The following is a 15497-nucleotide window of genomic DNA, read 5'->3' on the forward strand; positions in this document are numbered from 1 at the left end:
TTCCTTCCGCGCACAACTCTCCGAAAAGATGAGCAGTAACGTCAACGAAACGTCTGCCCAGGAGGTGCAGGTCGATGCTCTGGTGAGTTGCAAAAAAAAATTGCCCCACCACGGACCCCTCTCATGGCAGCCCCCACGCGAAGACTGCAAAATGAAAATGAAGAGCGAAGAGAAAAATAAAAGAGAGCATAAAGAAAGAATAGGGGGGGGTGAGGGGGGGAACTACACAGGTGATGCGAAAATCGAGTACTGATGAGGGACCCTCGTTTTAGGTGATTATGAAGATTGCCAAGCACTGCTCGTCGGTCTTCCCCACGACCGCGACGGGCTCGCTGGTGGGCATGGACGTCGACGCCACCGTTGAGGTCACCAACTCCTTCCCCTTCCCTTCGACCGATAGCGGCACGACCGAGTCTCACCAGAACGACGCCTCAGCCGTGGCGGCCGCCGCCCCTCGGCAGAGGGCCAACATTGTCTACCAGAACGATATGATCCGCCACCTCAAGGAGGTCAACGTCGATGCTAACAACGTAGGCTGGTACACGAGCGCCACGATGGGCAACTTTATCAACCTCAACTTCGTCGAGAACCAGTACCACTACCAGAAGGACAACTCGCAAGCCGTCGGAATCGTCTATGACGCTAGCAAGAGCTCCCAGGGCAACCTGGCGCTGAGGGCTTTCCGCTTGAGTGTTCCCTTTATGGCCGCCTACAAGGAGGGCAAGTTTACGACTGAGATGTATGCCACATATCCTCCTTACACACTACTCGTGTGACCGTCCTGCTTATCCGCTGAAATTGTTAACTCTTGCCTGTTTAGCCTGCAAAAAACCAAGCTGTCCTTCAAGGATATCCTTTCTGAGCTTCCTGTGAGCGTGCACAACTCACACCTCCTGACGACGTTCCTCCACCAGATGCCCGGTCTCCCGACAGAGGATGATATTGAGCCGCCGACGTCGCTGGCGGATATTGAGCGTGACCAGATCCAGGTCCCTCTCCACCCGTCGCTCGACACTCTCGACCTTGCCATCGACCCGTTCCTCGAGAAGTCGTCGGACCTCCTGCTTGACAGCATCGAGTCGCACTACACAGATCTCAACAACTTCCAGTTTTACCAGAGGCAACTCAACCGCGAGCAGCTCAAGATCTCGCAGTGGCAGGCCAAGCGCAAGGCTGAGAACGCTCAGCGCGTGCTGGCCAAGCAGACCCCTCTGCCTGAGGACGAGTGGCAGCGCCTGTTCAAGCTTCCCCAGGAGCCCAGCCGGCTGGAGGGTATGCTCAACGCCAAGCAGGTGGAACAGTACAGCAAACAGATTGACGGCTTCACGGCCAACATCAGCGCCAAGATGTTTGCCGTGCGGGAGAACATGCTGCCTCAGTAGAGGGAGAGAAGAGAGAAGTATTCTTTCGCCGTGTGTGTGAAGGACATGACTCCTGTCCAAAGCCTCTTTTTCCTTGGATGAACTCGTCTCCAATATATGGAGAGATAGGGACCAAGGTAGGGAAAGGGGTAGGGATGGAAGGCGACAAGGTGACGCGCTGGACAGTTGCATTGGAGGCGTTCCGGGCACTGTGGACTGGGAACCATCATGGTTATTCTTTTTTACTCATCATTTTCTTTCCCCGGCTGTCTTTCTATGTTGCTTTTGTGGAGAAAGCTGTGTGGCCGTAGGCTCGGGACAGAGAGAACACGACTACAACAGTGAAGAGACGGAAGAAAAGGATAGAAAGCGTGAGGAGGAAGACGCCATGAGAAGGGAGCAAGGAGCAAGAAGAAGAAGAAGGAAAAGAAGAAGGGCAAAAGAGCCAAAACCCGAGATGGCTCTGGACATGATACAAGTCACACAACGCCCCGCCCCTCGCCAGGCTGGGATCGACACGACCACAAAAGGATGGAGCAAGAAGCATGAGTGGATTTTATGGGAGCCATTATGGATAATAATGCCCGATTTCACGGCAGGATACTACTACTATCAAAAAAGAACAGAGAAATAAAACATGTACAAAGCGACTGTTTTTTCTTTCTTATCCCCCTGTCAAAGTTGCTACCAAGCTGCTGACTGCGGTAGTACTGTACTATTACCTGTGCTAGACCTGTGCTAGAGACGGTACTGTTTAGGAGCATTACCATACTGTTTCACTCGAGACTTCTTATGACTGCCCCCTTAGTTCAGAGGCCGAAAAGGTTCTCCAGTGAAGGCTCATTGTGGGATGCACGTGCATCGAGCTTGTTGGAATCGGGGCCGCAGGGGCCAAGGAGGGGCAGAGGCTTGGGATTGAGTTTATAAAAAAAAAGCAACATGTTGCAGCTTCTTCGCTATCACTACTACTCGTCCTCGTAATATTAACTTCTGGCTTTATTCATGGGTAGTAGTAGTACCTGTGAAGAGACAGCCTCTGCTTTCTGCTAGTAATAACAGTGCTCAGCGTCACAGGTACTACTGTTACCTATCGTATGAATATTACTATTACCAGTAATCTACCGGTGTAGAGATGACATGATATGGTTCGGAGGAGTTCGGCGATTTCCCTGATACAGGCAGTCAGCAACAGAAGAGACGATGAACAGCGCAGAAAAATATTCATAACGCACCTGGGATGTTAAACGCCGAGCCTGTAATTCTATTCCGTCAATTAGCTCGCAGCTCCTAGCTCTCTTTTCCTCGTCGTACGAGTATTTCCATATTATTACTCCGTAGTACTATCGTAGTATGCCCGCTGTGCCATGTATTACCAGGCACCCTGGCAGTTCGGCGGGGACCTACGGGCGTAGGAGGGGATATGAGTCTTTACCGCCCAGCAGTAATACTGTATAGTAATTTCGTACTCGTACTCGTACCACTGAGAATAATGCTACCTGCACTCTAAGTACGGTGTAAGAAAGTAGCCGTTACTGGACCAACTGATAATAATGATTAACAAGATGGAGGAAAAGAGAGAAAACAAGAGTAAAAAAAAAAAAAGGCCCCACTATTAGGCCCTTCGTTAACCCCTCGTCTGTGAGCGGGGCAACAGATCAGAAAATTTGCCCCTCCTTTAGGCCCTTTTCCCACTACGGTAACCTGCCCCTCAGGACCTTTGGGCTTCACTTGAGAGAGGTAACCAACAAAGGGACGGCGCTCGAGGAAAACAGGACTAGATGGAGCCAGGACCAGGACCCTGAGAGAGGTTGCAGTGGGTTGCCCAGCGGGAGATGACCCCCGGTGAGATCCATGCTCCAGTGATATGCCGCCTACGATGCATTTGCCCACTGTTTTTTTTTTCCACCCAGGGACTCGTAGCACTTAGCCCGCTCCTGCCTTATTTACAATGCTACACCACCGCCTCTTTTTTTTTCCTGTCCCTCTTCCCCCTCCCCCTCCTTCTTCTCTTCATTCTTATCTCCTCATATTCCCTCCCTCCTCCCATCATATTCTCCCTCTCATCCCAATTGAACCAACCCTTCTTCTCCCCATTCACCCTTTCCTCATACTCACACATTCACAATGGCTGCCCCCGCCCATACCTTCAAGGTCGCCGACCTGTCCCTCGCTGCCTTTGGCCGCAAGGAGATTGAGATGGCCGAGAACGAGATGCCCGGTCTCATGGCCACCCGTGCCAAGTACGCCAACGACCAGCCTCTCAAGGGTGCCCGCATTGCCGGCTGCCTGCACATGACGATCCAGACTGCCGTCCTAATCGAGACTCTCACCTCCCTCGGTGCCGAGGTCACCTGGACCAGCTGCAACATCTTCTCCACCCAGGACCATGCCGCCGCTGCCATTGCCGCTGCTGGTGTCCCCGTCTTCGCCTGGAAGGGCGAGACGGAGGAGGAGTACAACTGGTGCCTCGAACAGCAGCTCAACGCCTTCAAGGATGGCAAGAAGCTTAACCTCATCCTCGACGACGGCGGTGACCTGACCTCGCTCGTCCACTCCAAATACCCCGAGCAGCTCAAGGACTGCTTCGGTGTCTCGGAGGAGACCACCACTGGTGTCCACCACCTGTATCGCATGCTCAAGGACAAGAAGCTCCTTGTTCCCTCCATCAACGTCAACGACTCTGTCACCAAGTCCAAGTTTGACAACCTCTACGGCTGCCGCGAGTCCCTCATTGACGGTATCAAGCGTGCCACCGACGTCATGATCGCTGGTAAGACTGCTGTCGTTGCTGGCTTCGGCGATGTCGGCAAGGGCTGTGCTATCGCCCTCGCTGGCATGGGTGCCCGCGTCATCGTCACTGAGATCGATCCCATCAACGCCCTCCAGGCTTCCATGGCCGGCTTCCAGGTCACCACCATGGAGAAGGCCGCCCCGGTCGGTCAGATCTTCGTTACCACCACTGGCTGCCGTGACATCCTCGTCGGCAAGCACTTCGAGGTCATGCCCAACGACGCCATCGTCTGCAACATTGGCCATTTCGACATTGAGATTGACGTTGCCTGGCTCAAGGCCAACGCCAAGGAGTGCCAGAACATCAAGCCCCAGGTTGACCGCTTCCTCATGGCCTCTGGCCGCCACATCATCCTTCTAGCCGAGGGTCGCCTGGTCAACCTTGGCTGTGCCACTGGCCACTCTTCCTTCGTCATGTCCTGCTCCTTCACCAACCAGGTCCTTGCCCAGATTATGCTGTACAAGGCCAGCGATGAGGCCTGGGGCAAGAAGTACGTTGAGTTTGGCAAGACCGGCAAGCTTGATGTTGGCGTCTACGTCCTCCCCAAGATTCTGGACGAGGAGGTCGCCCGTCTCCACCTCGACCACGTTGGCGTCGAGCTGAGCAAGCTCACCGACGTCCAGGCCGACTACCTTGGCCTTCCTGTTGAGGGTCCTTTCAAGGCCGACATGTATGTTTCCCCCATCTCTCCTCTTTGGCCCTGTGGCTTTTTGTACCTCCTACATGCCCCGAGAGTCTGGCTAACATCGATTCACAGCTACCGCTACTAATTTTCCAATTTGTATAATCATACCCACCATACCCGAGGATCCTTCAACCGGATTCCATGTGTAACGACGTTATTTAAAAAAAAGGATGTTCTTTTCTCTTTTTGTTTTCTTTTCCATATTCTCTCAACCAGGCGATAAAGGGGCAAAAAATTTGTGTTTTCAACAGCATACAAAACGTTTTGCATGGCGAAGGATGGGTTTATCTGGAGCCTGGACACAGCTTAAGGGGTTCGCTCCTAAACAGAAATAGCTACTTTATGCTTCGTGTCTTGGCCCCCCTTGATTTACGGGGTTCAGACGCAGATTAGTCTTAACACTGATTTGTGTCACACCTGAACTATGTCATTTGCTAGGCTATATGTGTGTTTGCATCGAAACCGTGCGCTATATGATGTGTATTCGTGTTTACATGTAACTGGCAGGTCTATAGTAGTTTCAAAGGTCTAAGGACTGTGATTCATTATTCGACACAGTTCTCTTCTATGGCTCTCGGGGGCGTTCTATTTTTGGTTCAACCTGGGATGGGTTAGTATAATGACAAAGTTACTGACATAATATAAATAGGAACGATGGAATGACCAGAGTTGTTAAAGAGGACAAGTTGAAAGAACAGGATGAGTCATAAAGACCGAGAGACTCACAGCTCCTTTTCAAGATTCCTCTGCTCAGGCACAATGCTCTTGAGCTTGGCCTCTGCGACGGCCTTGCGGACGTTGCCGATGGCCCAGCTCTCCATCTTCTTCTCTGTATCGTAGGTGCAGGTGCCCATGTGGGGGACAAGGAAGACGCGCTCGTCGTGGATAAGACTGGGGTGAACCTTTGGTTCCTCCTCAAAGACGTCGAGGCCGGCGGAGGCGACGGTGCCGTCGGCCAGGGCGTCGACGAGGGCGGCCTCGTCCATGACTGCGCCGCGGGCGGTGTTGACGATGACGATGCCGCGCTTCATGCGGGCGAATTCGGCTCGGGAGATGGAGTGGCGGGTTGAGGACTTGGGTCGGGTCGGGTCAGACGAGATGATGGAACGGTACAAGAAAGTGTTTCCGTATGAATCTGGGGGGGGGGGGGGAAGAGGAAACAAGGGAAAGGCCGAGGAGGAGAAACATACGTTTAGAGGAAGATTTAGACTGAGGACGTCACTCTCTGCAAGAAGAGTATCCATGTCGACATAGTGGGCGCCCTCCTCATTCTCGGGGCTGAGCTTGCTGCGGTTATGGTAGATGATGTGCATACCAAAGGCGCGGGCCTTGTTAGCCATGTTGCGGCCGATGCCGCCCATGCCGAGGATGCCGAGCGTCTTTCCCTGGGGGTCCCTTCCGAGGGCGACGGGGGGGGGACCCCTCCACTCGCCGCGGCGCAGGGCGGCCATGGACGGGCCTAGGTTGCGCAGGGCGCCGAGGAGGAGGAACATTCCGATGTCGGCGGTGGCGTCGTTGACGGCCGTGGGCGTGTTGGACACGCAGATGCGGCGGGCCGTACACTCATCGACGTCGATCTGATCGTAGCCCGCACCGTTGTGGCATATGAACCTGCACGTCGGGGGCAGGGCGTCGAGGAGGGCGGCATCGACGGGGCCGATGGACTCGAAGTCGCGGAACACGGCCACCACGCCGTCGTAGGCGCCCGTCGAGGCCTCCTTGATCAGCGAGGCCTTGTCCGTCACGGCCGATGATGGCTCGACAATGTCGGCTATCTCTTCTACAGAGGACCAATCATTGTGGGCTCTTGAAAGGTCGTGGTATCAGCATGAGGTGAGGTGAGGACGAGAGGGATGCTGACATATCTTACTGTCTTACGGGTGCTAGCTTGAGGACCTTGGGTCGAGTCATTGTGTTGTTGGGAGAGGGGCTGAGATATGGGAAAGGTTGAGTGACGGATGGATTGAACGGCTTTGAGAAGATGGTGAACCTTTCAAGGACAATGCTACCCTGGCGATAGTTGTATATACGTGCAGGGCGCGTTGCCAGTCAAGGGCCCCTCAGGCGGGGGGCGGGGCAGAGTTGGTTATTATCGTGTCTTGGGGACTGATAAGCATCAGCCTCCGAAGACCGCGTGGGTTTCACCAGGTGAGCTCTTTTTTTTTTAAAAGAAAAAGAAAAAATTGAGGGACCCATATGTATGAGATCTTGGTCTTATTGACGCAATGGAATGTATTGATGTATCCTATCTTGTGTGCTCTCTCTTTTCTTGTGCTTGTGCTTGTGCTCTTTGTCTAGTAATATTATGTGGTGTGACGCCGTATCATGGGTCCGATATAGGACCAGGATGATACGGGCTTGATTGTACCAGGATCGGTATCTCGATATGGGAATGCCCCGTGTTTCTTCCTTTCTTCTTTCTTCGAGCATATAGCCGGCGGGCAATATGATGCAAGCTTGACTGGAACGGGACCTCGTCGTAGTCCCATGAATGGAAGTTTCCCGTCTCGGGCAGAAAAAGCAATGACATATAGAGAAGAAGAAAAAAAGAAACGGCGCGCAGTAATGAATGATGATGTGAAGGGAAAAAGGAGTTCACATGAGTAGCCTCCAGGCACCGAGGAGGACGGCGGCAAAACCAGTGCAGACGCCCATAAGCCACTGCAGGGTCTGGAACTTGACCTGTTCGAGCTTCTCGCGCAGGGCCGAGACCTCCTGCTCGATACGCGTCTCGGTTTCCTTTATCTTGAGCTCCTGGCCGACCGACTCCTCGCGGATGCGGCCCTTTTCGAGGTTGAGGTCGAGGCGCACGCTTGCCTGGGTGCGGCCGACCTCGTCTCGCAGCCGGCTGTTGAGCTTGGCAATCTCGTTGGACAGGCGCTCGTGCGTGCTGCGCGTCGTGTTGGCCTCGGTGCTTTCGGCCGAGAGGAGCTCGGAACGTAGCTGGGCAAAGTCGACTTTCTGTGTGTACGTTGCCCTCGCGGCGTCTTCGCGGAGGACCATTGTTCGGGTCAGGTTCTGGATGCTGTTGTTTGCCATTTCTGTGTCAGCCAAAACGGACCGATACGTAGTAGTAGTAGTAGTAGTAGTAGTACTGCTACTACTGCTCGTCGATGCTGAAAAAGGGGGTGAGGGGACCGTGTCCAGAGTTGTGCGTACCTCTCCTCAATCACATCGTTGAGAACCTTCATCATGGCCGCCGCTTGCTCTTCGGTGAAGCCCTCGTCCTGGAGACGCTGCACGAACTTGAGCGTGTCAAAGTGGTGATCGCGCCGTAGAGTGGGCGTCGTGTGAAACGCGGCCCGCGACAGGATGGGGCTCCAGGTCGCTCGCCGTCCCGTACACGGCCATGTAGAGTGCCGCCGAGTCGCTATAGCTGCTCCCGCCGCTGTCCCGGATCGTGCGCGCAAATCATGAGAGATGGCACCGGTGGCTGATGACGCCCTCCAGCTCAGACGGGGTAGGAGGAACTTGGGCAGCGTCTCCGCGACCAAGACGCTCCTCGGCGCAGTCATGGCTGTTTTTTAGCTTTTTTTTTGTCTTGTTTTGTTTTGTCGGTGGTTGAGGGACAGCGTGTGTGACGGCAGTGAATTGGAATGGATGTACTACGATCATTGATGGTTGGTAAACGGACGGATCTCTGCGACAAAACAGGTCGATGCTGGCTTTGTGGGGACAAACTGGGGAGGGACCAGCTGGCAGTCTGGGACCTTGATCTGGGTCAATTGGGAGATGGTCATTGGTCTGATGGAATAGAATGTATGGACCTCGGCATCTGACCCGGATGGTCGCCGGTACCGGCTCGGGTGGGTGCCGTTGCTAAACCCGTCAATAGCCATCACCTCTATATTCCGCCCTTTCCTGGTGTAATATCTTTCCGTGACATCTCGATCTTTCTGGTAGTCATTCGTATTCCCTTATTGATGATCTTTCCTCTATTCCCATCTGTTGGAAGCAATCTATAGCCCTTTGTCTCCTTACTTTTAACTTTTTTTTTTTAAAAAAAAAAGAAAGAAACATCCCCCCTCCCCTCCTACTCATGCTACTACGTGAACGCACAACGCATTATCCAAGTACGCATCGCCTGATTATTCACCATGGCCTGAAAGTCTCCAGCTCATTTCTCTTGCTGCTTTCCATTCGCGTTTGCTTCTCCGGGCAATGCTCACCGGTGTGGGCGTCCCTGGATGCGACTCCCCATTTATACTCACCCTAGACCTTGCTCTCACCGAGATTCACACCGAGACTCTCACCGAGACTAACGCAGCAGTCTACACATCCCCTACGCCGAAACCTCATCCGTATCCATTGCTGAATCATGACCTATATAGCCTCGTCATGCACGGCTCAGACAACCACAGATGCATTCACTTGTGCTACGATGGCTCGTCCTATCCCTGCCTGTCCCTCGTGCTCTCGTACATTCTCCGTCCCCTCCTCGTAAGGTATTACTACATAAGGCACCGTAATATCCTGCTCGAATTGGACGCTGGAACCCCTCTCTTCACAGACGAATCATAGAGCAAAAGGCCCTTGTATGCTTCCCACCCGCACTCACGCACCCATCAACCTCGTCACGACACCATTGCTCTCGAAAGTACACCCCGTCAGCCAACATGAGTCCAAATGACCCCGCCGGGGTGAAGCACCTGACCGATCTCGTCCACGAGGAGCTGATACCCTGGGAGACACTGCACGTCGAGCAAGATTACGACCGCTGGCTGCAAAACATTGTTGGCATTGCCCACTACGCAGGCCTGGGGGATCACATTGACGAAACCAGCACCGGCCCTCTCTTCCCGCGCATCAGGGAGTGCCTCGTCTGGAAGCTCCAGAACGTCAAGGCCTGCATCTTCATACTGGAGTGCATGAGCTTGGAGATCAAGGAACCCACCGAGAGGCTCCTCATAAACAGCGACAGCAGCAGCGGCCACAGAATAAAGAGCTACTGGGAGGTGGAGGCCAGGGATGTCCTCGCCATGGCTAAGCATGTCTGGTGGAGCTTGCAGCCCGACAACGAACTTGGCGCCGTGCGCCTGGAGCATTCGTAATGCTTCAGTGGCCAGACCAGACATGAGTTACGGCTCCGTTATGAGTTTTGATGTATCTTGGACACTGGGAATCCACGGTCCGGGGGCGGTCCTCCCGCAATAATGAACTTGCAGAGATTTAGAGAGTCCCAGATATATTGATCCAGATAAACAAAGGATCACTGCTAGTTCGGCTTTGCTTGTCTCGGGTCAGTCGAAATCATCCGTGAAGTACGCCAATGTGACCTTTAGCCTACTGGATTTGTCTTGGTAGACACTCTTGTACAGAGTGTTTACGTGAATCAGAAAAGCAGATAAATTTCATTGAATAATATACAACTAAATAGAGATCTTGGCTCAACGCTGCGCCATGGACTAAACATGATGTTTCCGGTCTCCTTCAGGTGACTGTCCTCACACTACTATATACGGGTTAGTCATATGTCGAATATGAGTGAGCCGTCCTTTCGTTCCTTGTTTAGCCGCGGAACTGGCTCCAGGAACTGTCCATGCGAGCCCTCTGGCCATCGGTGAAGCTGTTGTAGCAAGAGCTGTCAAACATCTGTCAGTATACATTCATTGGGAGTAGCCTCGTTAACATTGATGAAAAAAAACCGAATCGGTAACTCACTCCTGAGAGTAGTCCATGTAGTTGTGGATGGGATCCTCGCCAGGGCTGTTGGGGCAAGAGTCACGACCGGTGGGGCATCCGGACGAGGCGCTGGCCTGGGCAGGAGTATCGGCAACCTCGTCGCCGGCGCCGTCACAGCCGCCCTGGAAGGTGTGGAAGAGGCCCAGCCAGTGACCCGTCTCATGAACGGCCGTCAATCCTTCGTTGAAGCCGCTGGCGGACCCTCCAGGGATGGTGGAGGCCTGGATGGCGCAGCCGTCGAGGACGAAGGCGTCGGAACCCTGAGGGGCATACTGGGGGAAGTAGCAGTAGCCCAGGCTGCCACCACTGAGGCTGTCGAGGAAGTAGAGGTTGAGGTCGGAGTACGAGCCTTTGCGGAGGGCAGACTTCATGCCGTATTCGTCGCCGTCAGATGCCCAGCCGGAGTTGACGGTGCCGTCGGTGCCGGCAAGCGACATGGTGATGCCGTACGCAGCGTATGTCGACGCCAGTACGTCGAACTGCCTCTGTAGAGCATCGCCCTGTTGTTATATAGCATCAGTACACTTGTGGAGGAGCCTTAGAAGGGGGAGAAGAGGGGGGTGAGGATCAGATCGGCATACAGTAAGCAGACCTCCCTGGCTGGCGGAAACGCTGTGGAGGTAGACGTTGACGAAAATGTCCTGCCTGGCAACTAGGCCAGCCTTGGCGGCAGCAGCCTCCTTGATGGAGAAGTTGTGGGCAATAGCGATGTGCTCGTCTGTGGGATCGGGAGTTCCGCAGGCAAATGTGGTCTCGCGGCTGTGAAGGGTGTGTGCGAGGGCCGCACTGGCAAAGAGTAGAGCAGACTTGACAGACATGATCGATATGGAGTAGGGACTGGGAAGAAGAAGGGTAGATGATTGTTGAAAAGAAGGAAGTTGTTAGACTGTATGGAGAGGAGAGAGAAGAGTGTGATCTGGGTGATGATATCAGAGGTCGAGTTGCAAACCAGAGGTGGGAAACCATCGCCTTTATACATTTCTCTCGCCCCATTCGCTGTTGCCCTCTTGATGATGCATGTCACTATGCCCACGAGGCATGCATGTCCGCACTAGTAACCCTTCTCCTATCATCATGAAGTGTCCTTCTTCAACCGGTAGGTGCTCTTGTGCCCCACGAGAGCTCATTTGCAGCCAAGAAGAAAAGAGAGAGGGGGACCACGTGGGAACTCACTCATACGAAACTCTTATCGCGGGCTGCCTGGCTACCAACTGCGCTGGTCGTGCTTCTTCTTTGAAAGCTCCGTCGACGCTAGTCGGACGTCCGCCCAACATGTGGTTTCCCAAGACCGCTTGTGCCGGACGTCAAGCCCATGACCCCGTGAGCAAGTGGCGGGGAACGGTAGTACCCATGATGGAGAAGATGGATGGAGAAGATACCACGTCGATTGGGGGTTTTGTTCAATGCTCAGCTGCTGGAGGGCTCATCCTCCCCCGGCCGTGAAAAGGGATAACGGCAGTGAAGGGATTTGCAGCGCTGAGCTGGGTCGTTGATCGAGTCATACGGAGCACGTCCCGTAATCGAGCTCATGGGCCGTAGAGGGAAACAATGCTGTGGAGGGTAGCATCGATGAGAGAGCAGTTATTTACCATGAAACTACCCTCATCTCGTGTCTCTGATAACCAAACCTCCATTCCAGTTGCCACTTTGGGAAAAGGACGAGCGACTTATTAGCCAAAGGGCAAGCATCATGCTACTCTGTTCTCTCAAGAAAGAGGCAAGGAATCTTGGTGAGATGATGTTGTGCATGGACATTTGTTATCTTGACTAGTAATAGCACTTGGTTCGGACGACGGTCGTATTGTACGATTAATACACCGCGGAGATGATAAAACGTCAAGCAGAGGAGGGGGGAAGAGGGTAGCCTTTTACCCCCGTGTTTTTCCGAGTCAATGGGTGTATTCACTCGATCCATTGCCAGATATAGGGAGATCTACCTCTCTTTTCTATCGAAGAAAAAAAAAGATCGAAAACAAGTGGTTTCGGTAGTTTGCTCACTATGTGTGGCCCTGATTTAGTGGGAGCAGGAGGAGGGTGTGGTAGAGATGAGAGTGGTTTCTCGTAGCCTCGAAACCAATGACCGACCAACTCATCCCTCATTCAAGACTAGAAGGATCAGGTAGGCTTCTGGTTCAAGAATCAGAACCTCTGAGGATTGTAGATCATCGTGGGAGAAGCATCGTCAACAAGTGAGACAGCCTGACTCTTGAACGAGAGTATGGCAGCATTGTATATCCACACAAGATGGTTACCATTGATGGCTTCACGTCGACAGGGACCCGCAACATCCACATGCGATGTCCACATGGCCGGAATGCCAGACAGTCGGGTTTCCCGTCTTTGGAAGGTCTTGCTTCACGGTCTCAGCTCCTCAAAGCTACACGCCACCGTCAGAGCGACAGAACAATGCCCATCCATTGTTCATAAAGCGGGTTCCTTGCAGATAAGGATGGGGCGTTTCATGACATCGTTCGTCTGAATCTGGAGGGTACCACGCCATCGCCTCCACCCATTCCCCTCAATGTGAGTGGCGGTCAAGTTGTTCGTCTGGTGTGCTCTCCCTGGGCCCAATGCTACGCTGCCCGTGCTCGTGATACCGGGGGGTTTTGCCGGTAGAGTTTGGGCGGCTTCCAAGCCACACGACGACGTGACATGACCCGAGTCACGGTGTGCCGCAGCGGGCGTGTGGCAGGAGTAACAGGCAGCAGACTGAGCGGTATCTTGGAGTCTTGGGAGTCACCTAGTTTTACCCAAAAGCCCTCCTGGTCCTTGGCCGACTCCCATCGACCAGTGCCATGCCGGGTTGAAAAGAGCAGTGTCTCAGATGAGATGGTCTGCCTCGACATGATGCGAGACGGCTACTTCGTCCCCCTCAAAGACCCCGCATATTGGACACGTTGCCACCACCACTGGCGCTCGCTGCGTACCCCTCGTCTCTTCTGGTTGGCTGGGGAAGAAGTCGGCGAGACTGCGAGGTGGCGGTCCGTCTGGGAACTCCTCGTCTTCTCGTATGTCGGTATACCGATGGGTGAAGTTAGATGCTGCCACTGTGCTCCTGAGAGACGACGTCGCCATCGACGATGACAGTGACTCTGCTGCTGCTCCGGCAGTCACGGCTACGTCCCGGCCGCTGGCTGGTGTTTCCAGAATCCTCTGCACTCGTCCCACTCGTCCGTCCTGCAGTCGCACTTTGATCCCCCGAGGGTGGTTGCCCTTGGTGAGGACCTCGAGCACCACGCCCGGCGTCTCCCGTCCCGTGGGTTGATCCTCCTTGAGGACAATCGACACGCTAGCCCCAGGTCCGACTTGCTGGACGGTTGGGACCCGACCGTTGCTGTTGAAATTTCCGCTGCTACTTCCCCCTCCGCGGCCTCCACGGCCTCTTCCCCCTCCTCTCCCCCCTCCTCTACCTCCTCCGCGACCTTTGTCAGAGGTTTGTCCCTGCTGCTGCTGGTCAGGACGTGGCTGACGATTTCGCGGGCGATTCATGATGACTAAGTGACTTTTTTTTTTCTTTTTTTTTTTTCATGAAGAAGGACCTATTATAAGTTCAAGACTCCTCGAGTTTGTTTGATGGATGAGTGATGTTTGTTGACTGATGAGGCGATGTGATTGATGAGGTTTAAAAGTGGAGAGCTCAACATGTGTTCTGGGGCTCCCGATTTATATCACTCCACTAGCCGCTGCCACCATCACGCACTCACATTGAACTCACGTACAGGTAATTGAATTGCATGTATCAGAGCATTCAATGAAAAGTCCTCACGAGATTATAGTATAACTGTATATAATCTTGAGGAATGTCTAGCAACAAGGTCGTTGAGAAATGGAACCAATTGGTATCTGTTGCCCCGTCCCAGCCTCAACCTAACCATTCCCCTCCTTACAGAGTAGACGGATAAGGATCCTATACTCATACTCAGTTTAGTATGTAAGCCAAAAGAGGGGGGGGGGGGGGGGGGCAATTCAATTCTTCTGCGCATTGGTGAAACCTCTAAAGAGTTGCACTTACGACGATGATCGTGTATTTGTCGATCAGAACGTTATCGTCCTCGGACCTTCTGAAATGCATTCTTGCTGCCCAGGTAAAGGTACTTTCTTCACCAGTCACGGAAACATTGTTGCTTCTCCCATGGAGCATCACCTCCTCAGCCTTGGGGCCGAAGGGGAAGACAGAATAAACAGTGTGGTCGCGGCTCTTGAACTCAGACCATGACTTCGTGATGAGGTCGACAAGAGCTGTTCTCGGGGGGGGGAGGGAAAGTTAGCATTGTCTTGTTTGGCTCAGACGAGATGAGTGTGAAGGAGAGGAATGCTCATACTTTCGCGCCCTTTTACATTGGTGGTGCCCTTCTTCAGCTCAGCATCTTCCGTGAAGTGGGCACCCCAAGCAACATGCTCTCCATTGTCCACGGCGGCGTATAGCGAGGAAATATGAGTAGCAATCTCGGGGTCGAGAACGCCGGCATCGTAAGCAAAAGTCTTGGGATGCTGCGCTGCCATGATGAGGGTGTTTCTATATGCTTAGGGGGGTCGGTAATATAGTTCAGCAGCTTCTGTTCAACAGGCCTTGATCGCGATGTCATGAGACGAGGGGGGGTTCCAGGCTGCATGGACCGAGTAAACAAGAGGACCTGTGATGTATTTATTGGCACATAGTGCAGTGAAGATCCTCCTCTACGTCGTATCAATGTTTGGATCTCATGATACCATATCGTTACGCACCTGCATATCCGACACGTTGGACGATCAAGTAATCGAGGGACGCCGCTCGGTGTACCATGGCCGAAATATCGGACAGTGATGTCCGATATTTCGGCACCAATATGTGAGACTGCAGGGAACACACCGTGTACCTATGTATCATCTTGGAGAAATATCGAATCCATGTCGATTGCCACTCTTAGATTAGGGTAAAGTGGCATTCACAAGTTTGTACTATCTGTGGATTATGTGGAACTTTATCATGTGTGGAATA

At 53.3% G+C, this 15497-nt stretch overlaps 9 protein-coding genes across 9 annotated transcripts; 4 read left to right on the top strand and 5 right to left on the bottom strand.

The window, feature by feature from the left end:
- Nucleotides 1-28: 28 nt before the first annotated feature.
- On the top strand, nucleotides 29-1382 carry GMORB2_6500 (translation initiation factor 3 subunit H; the record flags this gene model as incomplete). The annotated part of the gene is made up of 3 exons (XM_035468470.1): nucleotides 29-82; nucleotides 273-739; nucleotides 821-1382. The coding sequence occupies 3 exons, from the start codon at nucleotides 29-31 to the stop codon at nucleotides 1380-1382; spliced, it is 1083 nt and encodes a 360-aa protein (XP_035321604.1).
- Nucleotides 1383-3485: 2103 nt separating this feature from the next.
- Nucleotides 3486-4922, top strand: GMORB2_6501 (adenosylhomocysteinase; the record flags this gene model as incomplete). The annotated part of the gene is made up of 2 exons (XM_035468471.1): nucleotides 3486-4822; nucleotides 4910-4922. 2 exons carry the CDS (start codon nucleotides 3486-3488, stop codon nucleotides 4920-4922), a joined length of 1350 nt encoding a protein of 449 aa, XP_035321605.1.
- Nucleotides 4923-5559: 637 nt separating this feature from the next.
- GMORB2_6502 (glyoxylate reductase) lies at nucleotides 5560-6748 on the bottom strand (the record flags this gene model as incomplete). Its single annotated transcript, XM_035468472.1, has 2 exons — nucleotides 5560-6643; nucleotides 6708-6748. The coding sequence occupies 2 exons, from the start codon at nucleotides 6746-6748 to the stop codon at nucleotides 5560-5562; spliced, it is 1125 nt and encodes a 374-aa protein (XP_035321606.1).
- A 684-nt stretch (nucleotides 6749-7432) lies between these two features.
- GMORB2_6503 (Protein of unknown function (DUF1640)) lies at nucleotides 7433-7876 on the bottom strand (the record flags this gene model as incomplete). The annotated part of the gene is made up of 1 exon (XM_035468473.1): nucleotides 7433-7876. One exon carries the CDS (start codon nucleotides 7874-7876, stop codon nucleotides 7433-7435), a length of 444 nt encoding a protein of 147 aa, XP_035321607.1.
- A 61-nt stretch (nucleotides 7877-7937) lies between these two features.
- GMORB2_6504 (Protein of unknown function (DUF1640)) lies at nucleotides 7938-8352 on the bottom strand (the record flags this gene model as incomplete). The annotated part of the gene is made up of 2 exons (XM_035468474.1): nucleotides 7938-7953; nucleotides 7997-8352. 2 exons carry the CDS (start codon nucleotides 8350-8352, stop codon nucleotides 7938-7940), a joined length of 372 nt encoding a protein of 123 aa, XP_035321608.1.
- Nucleotides 8353-9453: 1101 nt separating this feature from the next.
- GMORB2_6505 (uncharacterized protein) lies at nucleotides 9454-9888 on the top strand (the record flags this gene model as incomplete). Its single annotated transcript, XM_035468475.1, has 1 exon — nucleotides 9454-9888. One exon carries the CDS (start codon nucleotides 9454-9456, stop codon nucleotides 9886-9888), a length of 435 nt encoding a protein of 144 aa, XP_035321609.1.
- A 457-nt stretch (nucleotides 9889-10345) lies between these two features.
- Nucleotides 10346-11337, bottom strand: GMORB2_6506 (Secreted metalloproteinase; the record flags this gene model as incomplete). Its single annotated transcript, XM_035468476.1, has 3 exons — nucleotides 10346-10418; nucleotides 10499-11019; nucleotides 11101-11337. The coding sequence occupies 3 exons, from the start codon at nucleotides 11335-11337 to the stop codon at nucleotides 10346-10348; spliced, it is 831 nt and encodes a 276-aa protein (XP_035321610.1).
- Nucleotides 11338-13171: 1834 nt separating this feature from the next.
- GMORB2_6507 (uncharacterized protein) lies at nucleotides 13172-14010 on the top strand (the record flags this gene model as incomplete). The annotated part of the gene is made up of 3 exons (XM_035468477.1): nucleotides 13172-13527; nucleotides 13630-13855; nucleotides 13951-14010. 3 exons carry the CDS (start codon nucleotides 13172-13174, stop codon nucleotides 14008-14010), a joined length of 642 nt encoding a protein of 213 aa, XP_035321611.1.
- A 392-nt stretch (nucleotides 14011-14402) lies between these two features.
- On the bottom strand, nucleotides 14403-15022 carry GMORB2_6508 (uncharacterized protein; the record flags this gene model as incomplete). Its single annotated transcript, XM_035468478.1, has 3 exons — nucleotides 14403-14426; nucleotides 14532-14758; nucleotides 14842-15022. 3 exons carry the CDS (start codon nucleotides 15020-15022, stop codon nucleotides 14403-14405), a joined length of 432 nt encoding a protein of 143 aa, XP_035321612.1.
- Nucleotides 15023-15497: the final 475 nt, after the last annotated feature.

Source organism: Geosmithia morbida (assembly GCF_012550715.1).
Source record: "Geosmithia morbida isolate 1262 chromosome Unknown scaffold_6, whole genome shotgun sequence".
Taxonomy (NCBI): Eukaryota; Fungi; Ascomycota; class Sordariomycetes; order Hypocreales; family Bionectriaceae; genus Geosmithia; species Geosmithia morbida.